This window comes from Callithrix jacchus, chromosome 16 (genome assembly GCF_049354715.1).
Source record: "Callithrix jacchus isolate 240 chromosome 16, calJac240_pri, whole genome shotgun sequence".
Taxonomy (NCBI): Eukaryota; Metazoa; Chordata; class Mammalia; order Primates; family Cebidae; genus Callithrix; species Callithrix jacchus.
The window spans coordinates 73,852,526-73,869,873 of NC_133517.1; the positions used below are offsets into that span (position 1 = coordinate 73,852,526).

At 44.7% G+C, this 17,348-nt stretch overlaps 1 protein-coding gene and 1 long non-coding RNA gene across 2 annotated transcripts in view; one reads left to right on the top strand and one right to left on the bottom strand.

Annotated features, from left to right (window-relative positions):
- The first annotated feature begins 367 nt into the window (after window positions 1–367).
- The window catches only part of FBXO32 (F-box protein 32), a 42,935-nt gene continuing 25,954 nt past the window's right edge, over window positions 368–17,348 (top strand). The window contains exons 1-4 of the mRNA XM_002759250.6: window positions 368–691; window positions 6,953–7,065; window positions 8,547–8,596; window positions 9,808–9,900. Of these exons, the coding sequence (XP_002759296.3) occupies window positions 576–691; window positions 6,953–7,065; window positions 8,547–8,596; window positions 9,808–9,900 (372 nt within the window). The 5' untranslated portion in view covers window positions 368–575. The remainder of the gene's footprint in view (window positions 692–6,952; window positions 7,066–8,546; window positions 8,597–9,807; window positions 9,901–17,348) is intronic.
- LOC128929926 (uncharacterized) overlaps window positions 10,087–17,348 on the bottom strand; it is a 45,092-nt gene continuing 37,830 nt past the window's right edge. The window contains exon 4 of the long non-coding RNA XR_008477250.2: window positions 10,087–15,612. This is a non-coding gene — a long non-coding RNA (uncharacterized LOC128929926). The remainder of the gene's footprint in view (window positions 15,613–17,348) is intronic.

A 17,348-nucleotide genomic window follows, 5' to 3' on the forward strand; every position in this document is an offset into this window, starting at 1 on the left:
TAGCAGGGATCCAGACGCAGCTCCAGCCTCCTCCCTGCATCTCGCCAGCCCAGGAGCTTCGGGAGACCCGGGCGCAGCTTTCAGAGCACTGTGCCTCGCTTAGGGGCGGCGGTGCCCTGGGGGAGGGGAGGGCGCGCGGAGGTGGCAGGGGCGGCAAGGGACCCGGCCTGGCAGCGCCGCTTCAAGTTTCCACCCGCGCGGTTGTGCAACCGGGAGGGGAGCGAGAGCCACGGAAAACAAGCCGAGCCCATAAACAAAGCCACGTGGCCTCCGGGCCGGGGGGCCGGGCTAAGAACAGGCGGCTCTTCCGGCAACAAAGAGCTGCGGCCGGCGGCGGGGATAAATACTGCGGCCGCAAGCGCCGCGCAGCACTCCCGGAGCCTGCCGCGCCCGAGACCCTCCCCGCGTCCGCAGCCCCGCAGGGTGCCGCGCGCCGTTCCGCCGCCCCCTTCGCCAGTTCCCGGCCGCCGCCCCCTTCGCGGGCCCCTCACCCCGAGCATCCGCCCCGGGTGGCGCGTCCCCGAGGCCGCCAGGCCGGTCCCGTCTCCCAGTCCGCCCCGTCCGCTCTCGGTGCCATGCCATTCCTGGGCCAGGACTGGCGGTCCCCCGGGCAGAGCTGGGTGAAGACGGCCGACGGCTGGAAGCGCTTCCTGGATGAGAAGAGCGGCAGCTTCGTAAGCGACCTCAGCAGGTGAGGGGACCCGCCACCAACTTCCAGCCTGGCGACACTGATCCGGGCTGGTCTGGGGGGCGCAGGGACGGCGAATGCGGGGCAGGCGGGGCTGGAGCGGGCTGCAGAGGGAGACCCTGACCGGGAGGGTGGGACTGCGGTGCCCGCATTTCTGCAGAGGTCTCCAGAGTACGGGAGACGGGGAATCCGGTTTCTCTTATTGTTCAAGGTCATTGTCCCCAAGTGGACACGACTCCTTACGGAACACCTGGTCCCTCTAAGAATCTGACGACATTCGCGGGTAGTGTCCCCAAACGCTCGCTCCTACTTAATCACACAGCTTTAGTGTTCCCTGCTTTAAGGACCCCAGAGTCGCTCACTTTGCGCGTGCGGTGGCTCGGGCGGGTGGGCTGAGCCCCTTCACCTCCTCGTCGCCGGCTCCCAGCGTCCAAGCGCGGTGGACGCGACCGGTGGCGGGTTGCAATGCGGGTCCCACCTGGAGCGCTTCCAGGCCCTGCCCAGGCACGGGCAACCACGATGTGGCCGGGAGGATGAGTAACCAGGAAGGGACAGCCAGATGGTCCCTGGGGGAGCTGCTTACTGGGCGGGCTGCGGAGGTGCAGAGGGGGCTGGGGGCAGGAGATGAAACTCAACAGCGCTCTGCTTCTGGGAGGACAGGGCTCTTGCACCTGTTTCCTGGTGGCCCTCTCGGTCGGTCTGCTTTGTATAGAGCGTGCACTGTTTCCAGGGGTGCCTGTCAGCTGCGGAAAGCCTGCCTGGCCTGGGTGAGCCCCTGGATTGGAGGTCTCATCTGAGCTCTGTGATCTGGTGGGAAACTTGAGGTCTGCTGCGCTCCCCTCTCAGCTTGGCTAACTACGCCAGCGCCCGCTAATAAGTGAGGTTGCCTGGAATTTGTCAGCCCCTGACCTCGACAGTTGACTTTCAGAGACTATTACCATTTAGCCCGGTGAGGGGGTGCCATGAAAGTGATTCCAGAAAGGACTGGTGCAGCCAGGGTCACCCCTGGGTGCCTTTTCCAGCCGCCTTTGGTTAAAACCATGGGCCCCTGAACCCTTAAATTGACTTCGATGGAGAATTCTGTTTCTGGGCCAGGTTCCCACTTACTGAGATTTACCACTGGTTGCTTGGATAAAGCACTGGCAATAATTTTTGAGAAAACTATCAAGAAAATGTGGTTATTTTGGCAGCTCGGCCTCCCGTGCCTCCCATTTGTTTGCGATTTGTAATGCGTCAAACTCCCATTGTCTCGCAAAGTAAAGAAAGACATTATTTAATCCTGGAGTCTGTCCGGAGACCTGAAAGTACTAACCGCCAGCATATAACCATTTATGTTGAAGTTACTTGGAGACAGTCCCAGAGGAGTTTAAGGATCACCATAAGGAAATCTTATTTACACAAAATCAGGCAATTTATTTACAGAAAAGTAAGACCAACTGCTATTGACAGACTGCGTCTTTTATTGACTGGAGTTACCAATTATGCCTGAATTATTCCCTCAACAAAATGGGAAACTTCCTTTCTCCTTGTTCCTAAGGACAATGATCTAATATTTTGGTACTTTATTTCTGTATACAAGTTCAGGTTCTTTCTGTAATGGTGCAGAAAGGGTCTGAAGAGCCATGTTAGAGCCGCTCACCCAAATATAATTGCAGACTGCTCCTCAGCGGGAGCAGATGACTGGGTTCAGCAGGAGAGGATTTAAAATGTAGGGTCCTATTCATACTCACCTACCTGGGAGGCTGAGGTGGGAGGGTCACTTGTACCCAGAAGTTCAAGGTTGCAGTGAGTCATGATTGTGCCACTGCACTCCAGCCTGGGCCACAGAAAGAGACTCTAGCTCTAAAAATAACTGAGAATTTAAAATTTGTTTTAAAATACCCTATACCAGCATCAGAAGATAAACTGGTGTCAGTCTCCTTCAGAAATAAAGTGGTAGCTCTGTTTTCACAGGAGAGAAGACCTGAAGATGGTTTTAACTTACCACAAAAGCTTAGACTGGGCTGGGATCAGGTGGCTTCCTGCACAGCCCCCCTCCGGTGTCCCCTTCACTCTTCGTTCCTCCGGTTTCACACCTGAGCTGGAGCTGTCACATCCATCATCATTACTGCAAATAGTCATTGATAGTCTGACCACCTGTGGTCCTTTGAGTCAGCGTTTAAGAATCATTTGGTAGCCTCCTAACAAAGCAGCTGGCTGTTTGTTTGCAGGGTATTTTTTTTCCAGCAACTGTAAACAATCCCTTCCCTACTTAGCATGAGAAGCCTGCCAACTACTTAAAGCAGTTGGCCTTCTGTGGTCTGGGTTTGTCATCTCAGATATCCTCACTGTTTTTGGTCTTGGTGAAGTTTCCCTGTGAAGTCAGGTTTGGGCTGCGTGCCTGGCGACACAGGTGAAGCTGAATGCCTCTCCTGTTCTGAGAAAACAAAAGGTAGGTCCTTAAGCAGGGAGGGACCCTGAAACAGAGGACTGCAGAGACATGGTAGACCAACTTCTCTGATTCCATGGACCATTCTGTGAGCCGCCCAAACAAGAGCAAGGGATGAATGAAGGATGCGTCGGGTGGTTTTCAGCCTGGTGCTGTTGTTTCGTGTTGACCAAGGCTTGTCCACACAGCATACCCATTCTGGACTCAGCTGGCCATCCTCTCTGTGGCCCAGGACTCCATCCTCCTCCAATGTATGTTACAAATCCAGTCTCAGCCATGTGCCCAGGAGTGAGATCATGGGAGGATTTAAGATAAGCTTAAAGCAAGACCCCTTCTCAAAAATGTTGACATTATATAAAATACAAGGGGAATGGCAAGTGTTAAATATGGTGGGGCAGATTAAAAATGCAAGGAAAGAGCTTGGTGTGAATGGGGATGATCCAAGAATGCTTCAAGGAAGTGGTGGTTCAGGCGCCCGCACAGCCCTCGTCAGCAACCACCCCCTCGCCGCCCACCCCCAGGATGAGTAACCTAAACTGTCTGAGCCTCTGCCACTCTTCTCTAAGCCTACACTTCTGTCATTGAAAACTGACTCAACTCTTGCTTTACTGTATAGCTAAGGCTGGACCCAGAAGCAGGAAGTTTACCTTGGTGCCTGGGTAAAAATAATAGTTAAGATTTTATAAGAGCTTGCTGTGTGCCAGACACTGTTCTATGAGCGTTATACACTAGGCTGTTTGTTTCACCAGAGCATTCTGGGTACTAACCTTGTGAGTCTGGCGATCTAGAGATGCATCAGTCAATTAGCATAGGAATCTCACTGGTTTTAATCAAGGCTCTATGACTACAATTAAGCCTCTTGGGGCACGTCACAGCTTTCTTAAATGGTTTTTATTGCAAATGAAATGAGAAATAGGGCTCTGTTTTTTTTTTTAATTCCTTTTATCTGCTGCCAAAACCATCTTATTTATGATCTTATTTTGAAATTTTTAAAAAGTTGCCTTAAGTGTCTTGGTATGTGGTAATGTGGGGCTGGGGTCTTTTTCTTATTCTAGACCTGCACCTATAAAAATCAAGATTAGTAAAAAGTGACACAAAATAGCAATTTGCTGGCTAGTATTGAATATTGTGAAGAAAGCAGCCTCGTTGAGATGGTTTTGCTTATTTAAAAAAAAAAAATCCAATGCTACAATTCCTAAATGGTGGTGGTTTTTCTTGTTAAAAATTTCAGTTGTAATTTTCCATTGGCTTTGCATTTCCTTGAAAAGGACACAATTGGGCTCTCAAAATAGCCTCTAACTGAATATATTATTGCTTAAAAGAAAACATATAAGTAGGCAACACAAATAAACCCCATAGCCCTTCTTTCCAGGCCCTACCTCCGGAATCCAAAACCTAGTACCAAGGGAAAAGTATAGGGTTGCTCTTTGGTTCAAACTTTTCTACAGTGAGAGAACATCATCAATTATGTAAAATTCTTTCTAAACTAGCTTTTGAAATGAGTCACTCAGCCTTAAAGCAGGTTATGGTAGCTTCTGAGGAAAGTGAGTGCGCCAATTCCTTTGAAGAATGTTTTCAATTGGAAGAGAATAAGATGAAATATAAATATTTGAACTTGCAAAGTAGTGATCACAATCTACGGCCCAGGCCGGGCAAATCTGCTGCCGGGCCTTCAATGTTGTCACTGAGACTAAGACAGCCTCATTTTATGATTCTCTATATGTGGATTTATACTGTAGGTTTTTGTTGTTGGGGGGGTGTGTGTGTTCTTTCAAAGTAAGCCTTCATGTGGTATTTTTGCACACAAAATGTTCTAACTTTGCTTTCTAAAGCTGTTCTCAGCTGTGGTACATCGTGGACCACTCAAATGACCTATCTTTTGCTCTTTTTTTTCTCCGCATTGATTGAAATGTCTTAAGTTAGCCTCAGGGACTCGGTTCTGCTCTTTGTTCTGTCCCTCTTTTCCTTCTGACCTTGAAGCAGATAATCAACTGGTCAGTAATTCTGTACCCCCGTAGTCATGCGAGGAGACAGAAACACACTCATGTGTTATACAAAGCCTGGCCCAAAACACTCAACCTTGGCTTGCTTTTGAAAGTGCTTCTGAGAGGACGTTTCTGCAGGACTCTATCTGAAACCTAAAAATATCCTGTTTCCCTGAATGAACAGGAGAACACTATTGAGTTTAGTAGGAAACTCAATAAATGGTATGAAGCATGGCCTTAAGAAGGAAGATTAACAAATGATTATTTATCAAGTTTGTCCTGAAAGATCCAGAAAAGCAGTACTGAGTATATTGTTGGAGATGTCGCATGTAAGCATATTAGCAAGATACTTATCCTAATCTAAGTGCTACTTGAGAGACTATTGTCTTAATAACAAAAAGATACTGGAAATTGCTTCAAATCTTCTCTTCTTTTCTACCATTTACACAATGCCAAGGAAAGAGAGAAGTGCAGATGTACATAATTGTACCCAACAGATGTATATCCAAAAAAGAAAGAAATCAAATTACACTTTAAATTCAGCAGAGAAACTCAGAAAATTGAAGGAGTATGAAATATCAGTGGTATAGCCAAAAAAAAAAACACCCTCATTTATGTTTTACCAGTTGGCATTATAAATCCTGTTTTACATACTTCATGGGGGTTGAGGGAAGTGGGAAACCTATCTTATCATCATACCTCAGTGTTTTTCCTACATTCTTTCTGTGGAAATTATTCAGAGATTTACTTGGAAGTTATATTGTATAGTAGAGTAGCTCATTACCCCTCAAATGATCGCTCAGTGCACTGAGGGAAATAAGCGCCCACGTGGAAGCTGCCCATCCTTCAATGACCTGTGAATTAGGCAGGGACATCCAGTGTCTGTTCAGCCCTTATAAATTTATCAATTATAAGTTTACCTTGTTTAGTCAAGGGTCTTCACCTTGCAGCACGATGCCTAGTGTGTGTCAGTCCAGGCACTACCTAAAACTTAAGCATCTCCTAGAAATGGAGTTTATATGTCAGATATTTGTAAACATCATGTTTTAAAGACATGTTAGGAGGATGCTACTTAAAAGCAGCTTGGGTCTACTTTAAATGGATGAATTGTATGGTATGTGAAGTTTATCTCAATGAAGCTTGTTTTTTTTTAAGAAGCAGCAGCAGCTTGGGGTAGATGCTTTTGCAAAATGGAGGCATTGTGTAGTACATGATGTCAGTAATCAGCCCTCCCCCATCCATCATTTTTGTTTAAAGTAATATTGTAGTTCTCTGCATTGCTCTTAGTTGAAGAGTAGAGTGCTGTATTTCTAATTACAATGCAAGGCACTGTTAGGGAATTCAAAAGAAGTAGAAGCCCCCATCCCTGCCTTCCACACAGATGTGAAAATGTTTCATCCTGAAGGGGAAGTCTGTGCCTGTATAGACTTTTTTTTTTTTTTTTTGAGATGGAATCTCACTCTGTTGCCGGGGCTGGGGTGCAGTGGCATGATCTCGGCTCACTGCAACCCCTGCCTCCCAGGTTCAAGCAATTCTCTGCCTCAGCCACCATGCCAAGCTAATTTTTGTATTTTTAGTAGAGACAGGGTTTCACCATTTGGCCAGGCTGGTCTTGAACATCTGTCCTCGTGACAGGAGTCACGACCTCCTCAGCCTCCCAAAGTGCTGGGATTACAAGCGTGAGCCACCACCCCTGGCTGACTTATTTTTGAGTGATCATTTTATTGTTTTATTTTGTTTGTGAAGCCTGTATGTTTGTTTGTTTTATAACTCACTAAGTTATTTATAGAAACAACTCAGGTTCATGTATAGCTTTTACATCTCATCTTCTTTGTCTTCTGTTATTCATAGTTACTGCAACAAGGAGGTATACAATAAGGAGAATCTTTTCAACAGCCTGAACTATGATGTTGCAGCCAAGAAGAGAAAGAAGGACATGCTGAATAGCAAAACCAAAACTCAGTGTAAGCCATTTGTTTTGAACTTAAGGAAAAAGCTGTTTGAAGATAGTTATGATTGGTTCTTGGAGGGGAAAAAAATAACACCTCCCATGTCACACATCGGCCTCAATGTTTTACTGTGTCACTGACAAAGGTTACTGGGATCCTAACACTCAGAAACCTGGCTGTGCACTTTACAAGCAAGATTAACATGTTCTTTATAGTCTTGTTTATAAAAGTCAGTTGCTAGTTGAGGGCTTTTTTTCCTGCTAGTCATTTGTATTTGACGTAGGTTATTTTATAGTGATATGGTCAGCCAAATCAGTTCCAGTGTGTACTTTTATTTTGAACTGTTTCGAGGCTTTGAAAATAGATTTTTCTCCGTCTTTCTTTGTATAACATTTCTAGATGCTATATGTAAGTATCAGCAGAGAGTATAAAGTTTTGTTAATCAGCAGTAATTATAGGTTATTTTATCTGTAATGCATGTTTTCCTCATGCTATCTGTTTGATTTCTACTTTTCATGGCCTTATATAAGTTTCAGGTTTGGCATTTAAAATAAACTTGTACTTAAGTATTAGTGTTTTTTGTTTTTGTTTTAATTTGGACCTTTGTAAAAAAACATTTTTTTTTTTTGAGACAGAGTCTTGCTCTGTCGTCCAGGCTGGAGTGCAGTGGCATAATCTCAGCTCACTGCAACCTCTGCCTCCTGGGTTTAAGCAATTCTTGTGTCTCAGCCTCCTGAGTAGCTGGGATAATAGGCGCCTGTCACCATACCCAGCTAATTTTTGTGTTTTTAGTAGAGGCGGGGTTTTGCCATGTTGCCCAGGCTGGTCTCGAACTCCAGGGCTCACACGATCCACCCACCTCTGTTCACAGCATGTGACTCAGTCTGTCAAAATCTATTTTCTTTTTATTTCTTTTTTTTTGGAGGTGGGGGACAGAGTCTCCCTCTGTCGCCTAGGCTGGAGTGCAGTGGCACAATCTTGGCTCACTGAAACCTCCACCTCCCAGGTTCAAGTGATTCTCCTGCCTCAGCCCCCCAAGTAGCTAGGATTACAGGCACCCACCACCACACCTGGCTAATTTTTGTATTTTTAGAAGAGATGGGATTTCACCATGCTGGCCAGGCTGATCTCAAACTCCTGACCTCTAGTGATCTGCCTGCCTCCACCTCCCAAACTGCTGGGATTAAAGGTGTGAGCCACTGCACCCAGCCTGTAATTTCTTACAACATAAGGTTTCAGGAAAAAAAAAATTATACTTTGGAGCTTTGGTATATGAAATCTGGCTAGCAAAGATTTAGAGTGCTTCAGGGAGAGCAACTGATAGCCTCAGTATTTCTACACTGCAGAAATGAAGCACTTGAAACTTCTTAAGTTGTTAGTTGAGTCATTATCTTTTTTGTCAAAACTTTTAAAACTTTGGAATAAATGAAATGAAATGTTTTAAATCTTGGGCATGTTGCAAATGTTAAAGCTGTGTATTCGTTTTGTCTCTATAGATTTCCACCAAGAAAAATGGATCTATGTTCACAAAGGAAGCACGAAAGAGGTGAACCTCCGTCCATTTACTAAACAGTCGTGCTAAGCCTTGTCCCTTCCTGATAGCATTGGGAGGAATATGGTGGGAGGGGGATTACTTCAAATCGTGAGTGTCTTCTTGGACAGGGGACTTGGCAGCTATTAGTCTACTATCCAGCCAACCATCAGAGTTTGGGACAACAGAGAGAGAAAGAAGCAAAAGTCACTAACTGGACCCTCTAGTCGTTGAATGAGATTATTTATGTTAAAGTGCTTTATAAAGATTCACGTGCCCATCTCAAAGATATGATCATATTGTCCTGGGTTTTGCCTCAGGGCAGTGTCTCCCTTTTGTTCTAAGAAATCTTTGGACTTCAACTCAGTTAAATTTCAGCACTGGAAGGGCTAATCATTAAATATAGTAGAATTTGCCGGTGCCTGCTCAGTGTGATGTGGAAGGGGACAAGATATAATAACCACATTTGTATGGCACTCTATAAAGCCCTTTTATGTATATTTTCTCTCCACACAGGCATTTGCTAAAATAACTGGGATATAGGCAATATGGAAGAATTTCTATCACTCTCAGGGACCTTGGCAAACATCTAGTTCTCTCTGTGATTTGAGGCCCAGAGAGGTCAGTGGTATTCCCAAGACCACCCAGATACTCTGAGCAGAGCTGGGACTGTGACCCAGGACTCTATACTCCCAATTCCCCATGAGTTCTTAGGTGAAAAGATCAAAACTTCTTTCACTTCCTCCCAAAACCTTAAAAACACTTTTGATGATCACAATGAGAAAAGGACTCTTGGTATAAGGCAAGGTGGTGACACAGTTGACTCAAGTAGGTCTAATTCTCTTCCCAAGAGTACGTTACTGTCACAACCATCATGACCTCCCATGTCCCATACCCTACTCCCACTCTTTTCTTAATAAGCAATTACTTGTTTTTCCAGACTAATGCGTGGAAAAATCATAAGCAAGGTCCCAAATGGTACAAGTCACAAAAAGGGGGATTTTAACATGTGAGGGGCTGCCTGAGGCAGCTGCTGGCTGGGTTACCCATCTCGGTGGCTCTCAAAGGCTTGTGGGTAAGGGAAAGAAGCCAGTGCCCCAGGTCACCTAAGATGGGCATCAGGCTCATTCGGCAAATGCCAGTTGGGTTGTTCTAACTGGCTCATTCTGACTCGGATGACCTCTGCATGGCAGGAGTAACTTCTGTGCCTTTGTTTTCACTTTCAGCGCCATGGATATTGCACTCTGGGTGAAGCTTTCAACAGACTGGACTTCTCAACTGCCATTCTGGATTCCCGACGATTTAACTATGTGGTCCGGGTAAGTCTCAAAGGCCCAAAGGCTCATCCTGGCTCCTTCCCAAGTTGAATCATCTCTTTGGGTTGTCTTGAAGTAGTTTCCCCAAAAAATAACTTTTTAGGACCCTAAGAATTTTGAGGCAAGCAGAAGATAGATCCCTCAATCTCTTTCTTTTTTCTTTACTTTTTTTATTATACTTTAAGTTATTGTGCACATGTGCAGAACATGCAGGTTTGTTACATAGGTATACACGTGCCATGGTGGTTTGCTACATACATCACCCCGTCATCTACATTAGGTATTTCTCCTAATGCTATCCCTCCCCTAGCCCCTCACCCCGTTATCCCTAATCTCTTTCTTCTTCAACATACTTCAGGTTCTTTTTTTTTTTTGAGACGGAGTTTCGCTTTTGTTACCCAGGCTGGAGTGCAATGGCGCAATCTTGGCTCACCACAACCTCCACCTCCTGGGTTCAGGCAATTCTCCTGCCTCAGCCTCCTGAGTAGCTGGGATTACAGGCACGCGCCACCATGCCCAGATAATTTTTTGTATTTTTAGTAGAGACAGGGTTTCACCATGTTGACCGGGATGGTCTCGATCTCTTGACCTCGTGATCCACCGGCCTCGGCCTCCCAAAAGTGCTGGGATTATAGGCGACTTCAAGTTCTTAAGTGGGTCCTACTAAGATGTCCCTGAGATTGGCCAGGACGGGCAAGGACCATCGTAATACCCCAGTGAGTCGGTTAGTGAGCCTCTCTCTTGAGGTGAAATGTCACGCCAAGCCCCTTTCAAGCCTGCCCTGAGGATACAGGGGAACATGTCACAGGCAGCACTGGCCCTGGCAACAGCCTTAGCACAACAGAATTCAACAGGAAGCAAGCCCTTGAGCACTTTGGCCTGTTTCAAATCCCTACCCTCTGACTGTTCTCACTGTCTCCCTCTTGTCCCACTTCAGCTGACTCTGAGGGGGGCTCCGAGGCACTCTCAGATGAGGCCACAAAACTGGCTGAGTTAAAGCACTTCCATGTTTCTTGCCTGTGGGTCCCTTCCACCCCCATGTGATAAGAGTATTCAGTCCCGTGTCTACCTAAAGCTTAAAACTGCTTGTTTTGGCTGGGCGTGTGCTCATGCCTGTAATCCCAGCACTTTGGGAGGCCAAGACAGGTCAATCACCTGAGGTCAGGAGTTCGAGACCAGCCTGGACAACATGGTGAAACTCCATCTCTACTAAAGATACAAGAAAATTAGCTGGGCATGGTGGTGCACACCTGTAATCCCAGCTACTTGGGAGGCTGAGGCAGGAGAGTCGCTTGAACCTGGGAGGCAGAGGTTGCAGTTAGCTGAGATCGTGCCATTGCACTCCGGCCTGGGCAACAGAAGCAAGACTCCAGCTAAAAAAAAATACCTTGTTTAGCTCTGTTGCTTTCCATTTTAAACCATATTTTGGGGGGGAAAAAAGTTAATAAGCTTTAGCAAAATATTAATGATGAAGGTAGTAAAGAAATCAGCTTAACGGTGGGGTATGGACTATCATGTTATTGATGATTCTTCATTGGTTTACTCTTTCGTTCCCCCTGCCCACACTCCAGAGCTCCCTTGTATACTTTTGTATACAAGTTCAACCTGGGAGGTAGCAGCTGTTTGGGTTTTAGGCTCCGAAGTAGGGAAATTTCCCCCTGTGAGTGTGGGTTGGTTTGGTTTTTATTTTCTTTTTCCTGGGTTGTTGTGCTTCTCAGTGCCGTGTTACTGAGTCAGATGATTGCAGAGACTCAGCCAGCGTGATGACATTCAAGGCCCCTTGAGACCTGGATCCTTCACCTGTCATCTCGGCAGATGCAGGCTTGGCTGTCCAAAGTGACCTGACAAAAACCCAGGCCTGCAAGGAGCAGGTTAGGAGCTGTGAGCTGAGCCTGTGACCACATGAGCAGGTCCATTCACTCCAGCTAAGCTCTTCTTCCAATCCAAAAGGGATAAAAATAAGAGACCTTCTTGGGTGAAATGTTCATGCCATTCAGTGTGACTCTGCAAGTTCACGGAGGTCACCTAGTCCTCCTAGGGCCCACAAACTAGTCTACACTGGTTGGAAACAGGCCCAGGATGGTCTGGAAACTTCCGTTGCTAAGAATACGAATAGTTTCCATCTTCTAGGTATTAGAGGAAGAACGTAGATCTGATGTCTTATTACAAACTGATCTTCAAAATGGTCAGTTTTTAGATGGTCTTCCTTTCTGCCTGCTTTTTTTTTTTTTTTTTATTTTTTTTTACAAAAAATAAAGCAAAGGAACAAGCATCCGGATAGTGATAATCTATTTCATGCAGTATGTTAGTTTTCATCTTTTATCTTTTCAATAACCCTGTAAAATGTGGGTGCTTTTATGATCTCTCTTTAAACAAATGGCCGTATAGCAAGATAAAATGACTTGTCCACGGTCACAAAGAGATGAAATCAAGATTTGAAATCTGGGCAGTCCTAGAGTCAACACTTTTAACTGCTACCATAAGTTCTCTGTGAGCAGAGGATCTGAAGTAAAACAGCCTGAGGGCAGGTCCCAGCTCCACTGATTTCAAACTGTCTCAGTCTTCCTAAGACTTGGTTTTCTTCTCTATAAAAGGACTTATCTCAACTTTCCAGGGTAGCTGGGGAAACTCAGTGATATAAATAGAAGCACTTTGCAGCCTAGAATCTACTGTGCAAAGTCAGCCACTAATGTTTATTATTGCCTACTTACCAAAATTATTGATTTCCCCCTAAAATGCCTTTTCAATTGAGTTAATTAAAATGTTTTCTACTTTTAAAAACACAGTTGGTTCATCTGACACTTGATTGAGACTCAGCACAGCGAACACTAAGAGTATCTAACTGTAAAATACATCATGGGCATTTTGCTTTAAATAATCTTAGAAAAACTGCTGAATGCTTTCAAAGTTGTTAGGTTCAGAAATAGTGGAAAAATATTTCTATTTTGCAAAGAACAAATTTTTCCCCATCACTATTAGAGACCTCTGTAATTTGAGAAATAATATGTTATTTTTATAAAGAACTTGAAAACATTTTAATGATAGCCACCGTGTTTTGAGGTTTTCCTTCTTAGGAGCTCAATATACTTCTCATACGTTCTTATCCTTAAGCCAGCTCTGGAAAGTAGCTTGCCAGTACATCATCCCCATCTTCCACTTGACCTAATGGTGTTTACATGCTCAATGATTACTGGTTTCGCTAAGGAGCTAAACCAATTTTAAGGGCCATTTGGAAAAAAAAAAAAAAAAAAGTTTAAAGCCTTGAGAGCCAAATACATTTTCTGAAAATCTGTTACGTTCGTGCTGGTTGCCATCTTCCAAAAAAGACATGCAGAGGTAATCAGAGAGACGGCTAACACTACTATCTCAAAATGTTATCATTTTATCACTCAGCATGAAAATTTCATGGAATGTTTCGAGTCAGAAGATTTTTTACTATAACTTGGAAAGATGTTTATGTAACATTTGTACATCATTTTCACTGGCTTCAAGCTATATACATTGGCCCTGCTCCCACCTCTACACAGCCCCAGTGACATAAAGACAGTTCTAGCTATGTGTTTTAAAGATTTCACATCTCTAGAAGCAGCAACCTGCTGATTTGTGGAAGGACATTTAAAAAATAGTTTACCCTACACCTCAAGACCAATGCATTTTGGAAATTCTCATGGGGAGCTAGAGAGGATTCCAGAGTCTGAGCCAGTCAGACGGGAAGTTTGTGACCTTGAGGAGGTGAGTGCCAACCAACCAGGTAATAGAGAGGTCAGAGGATCAAGTGAGACTTGAGCATCAAGTCAACCGGGAGAAAGTTTCAGAGGCCACTACCCACTTAACAGCTCTAAGGTGAGCCTGCTGTGACCCCAGGGGTCCTTGCACATTTGAATCACCTCTGAAGCTTGTCAGACTACAGAAGCCCACCTCTAGAGCTTCTGATTTAGTTAACTGAAGGTGGTACCCAGGCATTGCTACTTTTAAAATACCTGCCTAGTGATCCCAACCAGTTTTCAAGTTTACGAACCAGCTCAGAAACTACTTTGGAGCCTAGATATTATACTTTGCATATTAAGGAGAATTTTTAAATGAAGTGCACTGAGACATTAAGCTCTAGATATGACTTCTGGGGCGTGTACTGAGGTCCATCAGGAATTTAGTGATGCAAAGAGGACGGCCCCTCCTCTATTCCAGCTCTTTTCTGTGGTGATTCTGCAAATCAATCACTTTACTTCTCTAAACTGTAAAACTAGGATAAGCCCATACCTGTATTGAAGCATTTTTATGAGAATGAAAAAATAAAATGTAAAAATAAAGGCAATGGGTGTGAAAGTGTTATATAAATTTCAAAATGCAATGTAACTTACTTTTCAGAAAGTTAAGTAGGATTTTAGCATATGCAACCATCTTTCAAGGGTGATTGAAACCTGCAGACTCCATTCATAGACCAGATACAGTTGGGGGTAGAGATTTGCCTATTTGCAGTGGGACTTTTGAGGTCCTTAGAATGGTTATACATTTTTTATTAATCAATGAGAGCTTCTTATTTTGCTCAGGTTGGCCTTGAACTCATAGCCTTGCCTCCTCAAGCACCTGAATAACTGGCCGGAGCCACTGTGGCTCCCAACATTTTTTAAATCTTTATATTCTCTTCAGTGAGGCTTAATGACAGAAAACACCAACATTTACCCAAATAACTGCCCCTCTTCCCCTGGTCCCTAGTGAGTCACTGGAGAAACTGCATTATTGGGATAAGATGGAATTAAGATAAAAACTGAGCAGTACCTTAAAAAATATGACTTTGAAAGGGCAGAAAACCAACTGTTACAGAGTATCTGTTTTGCTGAGTACAGTGTAATACAGAGCTTGAACTTCAACTCAAACATATACACCTCTAAAACCTGTATTATTTTCTCCAGGCCCTACCACTAGCCAGTGAGGGAAATAGATAAAATAGGTATGACTCTGTCTTGAACGTCTGCAGCAGGGGTCGGCAAACTTGTAGCTCTCAGCTCAATAACCTGCTGCTGTTTATATGCCCCATGAACTAAGAATGATTTGCATGTTTTTCAATGTTTTAAAACATTGAAAGGAGTATAATATTTAATGACACATGGAAATTATGTACAGTTCAAATTTCAGTATCTATAAAGTTTTATTGGAACACAGCTATGCTCATTCATTAGATATCGTCTATGGCTATTTTTGTGCAAAATGGCAGAGTTGGGTTTAGAGTTGAGCGACAGAAAGCTTATAGCCTGCAAGCCTAAAATATTTACTATCTGGAACTTCACAGAAAAAAAAAATTATTGCCCCCTGCTGTATAGTCTAACTGATAGCCTGAGAAGTATGCATTAAAAGAAGTTGGGGTAGTGGCTCATAGCTGTAATCCCAGCACTTTGGGAGGCCAAGGCAGGTCAATCCTGAGGTCAGGAGTTCAAGACCAGACTGGGCAACATGGAGAAACCCTGTCTCTACTCAAAATTCAAAATTAGCCAGACGTGGTAGCACATGCCTGTAATCCCAGATACTCAGGAGGCTGAAGCAGGAGAATCACTTGAACCCAGGAGGTGGAGGTTGCATTGAGCTGAGATCACGCCACTGCACTCTGGGCAACAGAGGCTGTTGTTTTAAAAACTCTGTCTCAAAGAATATATATAAGATCATCGAAGCATGTTGCCACAAGCTGGTTATGATGATCCTGGGCACGCCTCTCTCACCCATCTGTAAAATGGAAATCATGACACTAGCACCCTGCTCCTAGATATGAGGAGGGCTAAATAAGCTAGCCAGTTGATGTGTGTTAATCATGTGTAGTAAGAAGTTTATAAACACTAGTGATGGCTAGAAAAGGTTCATTTAAATATGGCTAGAAAAGGAGATTGGACAGACTTGAGAAGAAGCTTTGAGTGTGAGGCTACATTGTCTAGTATGCAGGAGGAAGCCACCAGAAAAAAAAAAAAAAAAAAACAAGAAACAGAGCACCTTAGCCAAGGCCAAGCAGTGGTGCTGAAAGTCATGACTTCAAACGGGCTCTGGTATTCCCAGATGCCATCAACCAGCAAACTACAAATCTGTTACCCTGTGGTTTACAAATTCCATCTTTGTATATCTACACCTTTGATAGGCACGGTCAAGCTGTGGAGTAGGCAAATGTTAACCCATTTTAGGGGTGAGGAAGCAGAGGCCAGGGAACTGGGTGTGGTGGTACACACTTGTAAACCTAGCTACTGGGTGTGGTGGTACACACTTGTAAACCTAGCTACTGGGGAGGCTGAAGCAGGAGAATCCCTAGAACCCAGGAGGCAGAGGTTGCAGTGAGCCGAGATTGCGCCACTGCACTCCAGCCTGGATGACCAAGGGAGACTCCTTCTCAAAAAAAAAAAAAAAAAAAAGATACTATAAAATGATCATACAAGATAAGAGAGATGCTCTTGAGAGTATTTACACTGGATTTACAAAGGATGTGAAATAAAGGCAGGACACCTGAGCCTGCTTCACCAACTCCTGCTTCAGTGCTCTCTCCTTTCGACTGCATTGCTTAGAGGGCAAAATGCAAAATGGAGCCCGCCTTTTATCATCACTAAAATATTTGCACACATGCACACATGCTCTCACAGGAGAGGGCCTTAATGCCAGAATGATCTGATTGCTCCTAGCTCTCTCTATGGGATGAGAATGAGCCCAACTATACAATAACTGTAGCTGCCATTCACAGCCCAGGAAGGTCATGGAGAACTTGAGTACCAATTTTCTCACTGCAGGAAACTGACCCACATGTGCTAGTGGATCAAGGACAAATAGAAGCTTGCAACCCCAGTTTCTCTGTCCCTCTGCAGCAGAGCATCACAACCTAAACTGATGTGTGTTCTTGTTTTTCTCCTGCATTACCACCCTAAGTGTATTTGAATGTTCCCAGCAAGTAACTGCATTCCTACCACCCCTGAAAGCATTTTCCAAAAACATGTTTTAGTTTAAGTTGACTGGCGGTTTGGCAAACAAAAGGCTGGACTATGGCACGGTGAGTCAAATTTAAACCCAATGGCTTAAATTAAGGGCATGCTGTTGCCAAGCCCTTGGTGGGCCTTCATGTGCATCAGCAGCCTGGCCCCTTCACACAGATTCCTCTGCCACAGTGACCTTGGATTCACTTGAGGCTGTACAGGTGGTGGCCTTCCTCTGATGGAGGGTGGCCCCAGCCACCTGGGTTTCAAACTAGTGCTGTCTGGGATGGTGCTGTAGCAGCAATAAAGTCAAAAGAGCAAAGCCACGGGCCCATTTGAAAGTGATGTACCGGGCCAGGCATAGTGGCTCACACCTGTAATCCCAGCACTCTGGGAGGCCATGGCAGGCAGATCACCTGAGGTCGGGAGTTCGAGACCAACCTGGCCAAGATGGTGAAACCCCATCTCTACTAAAAATACAAAAATTAGCTGGGCTGATGGCGCACTGCTGTAGTC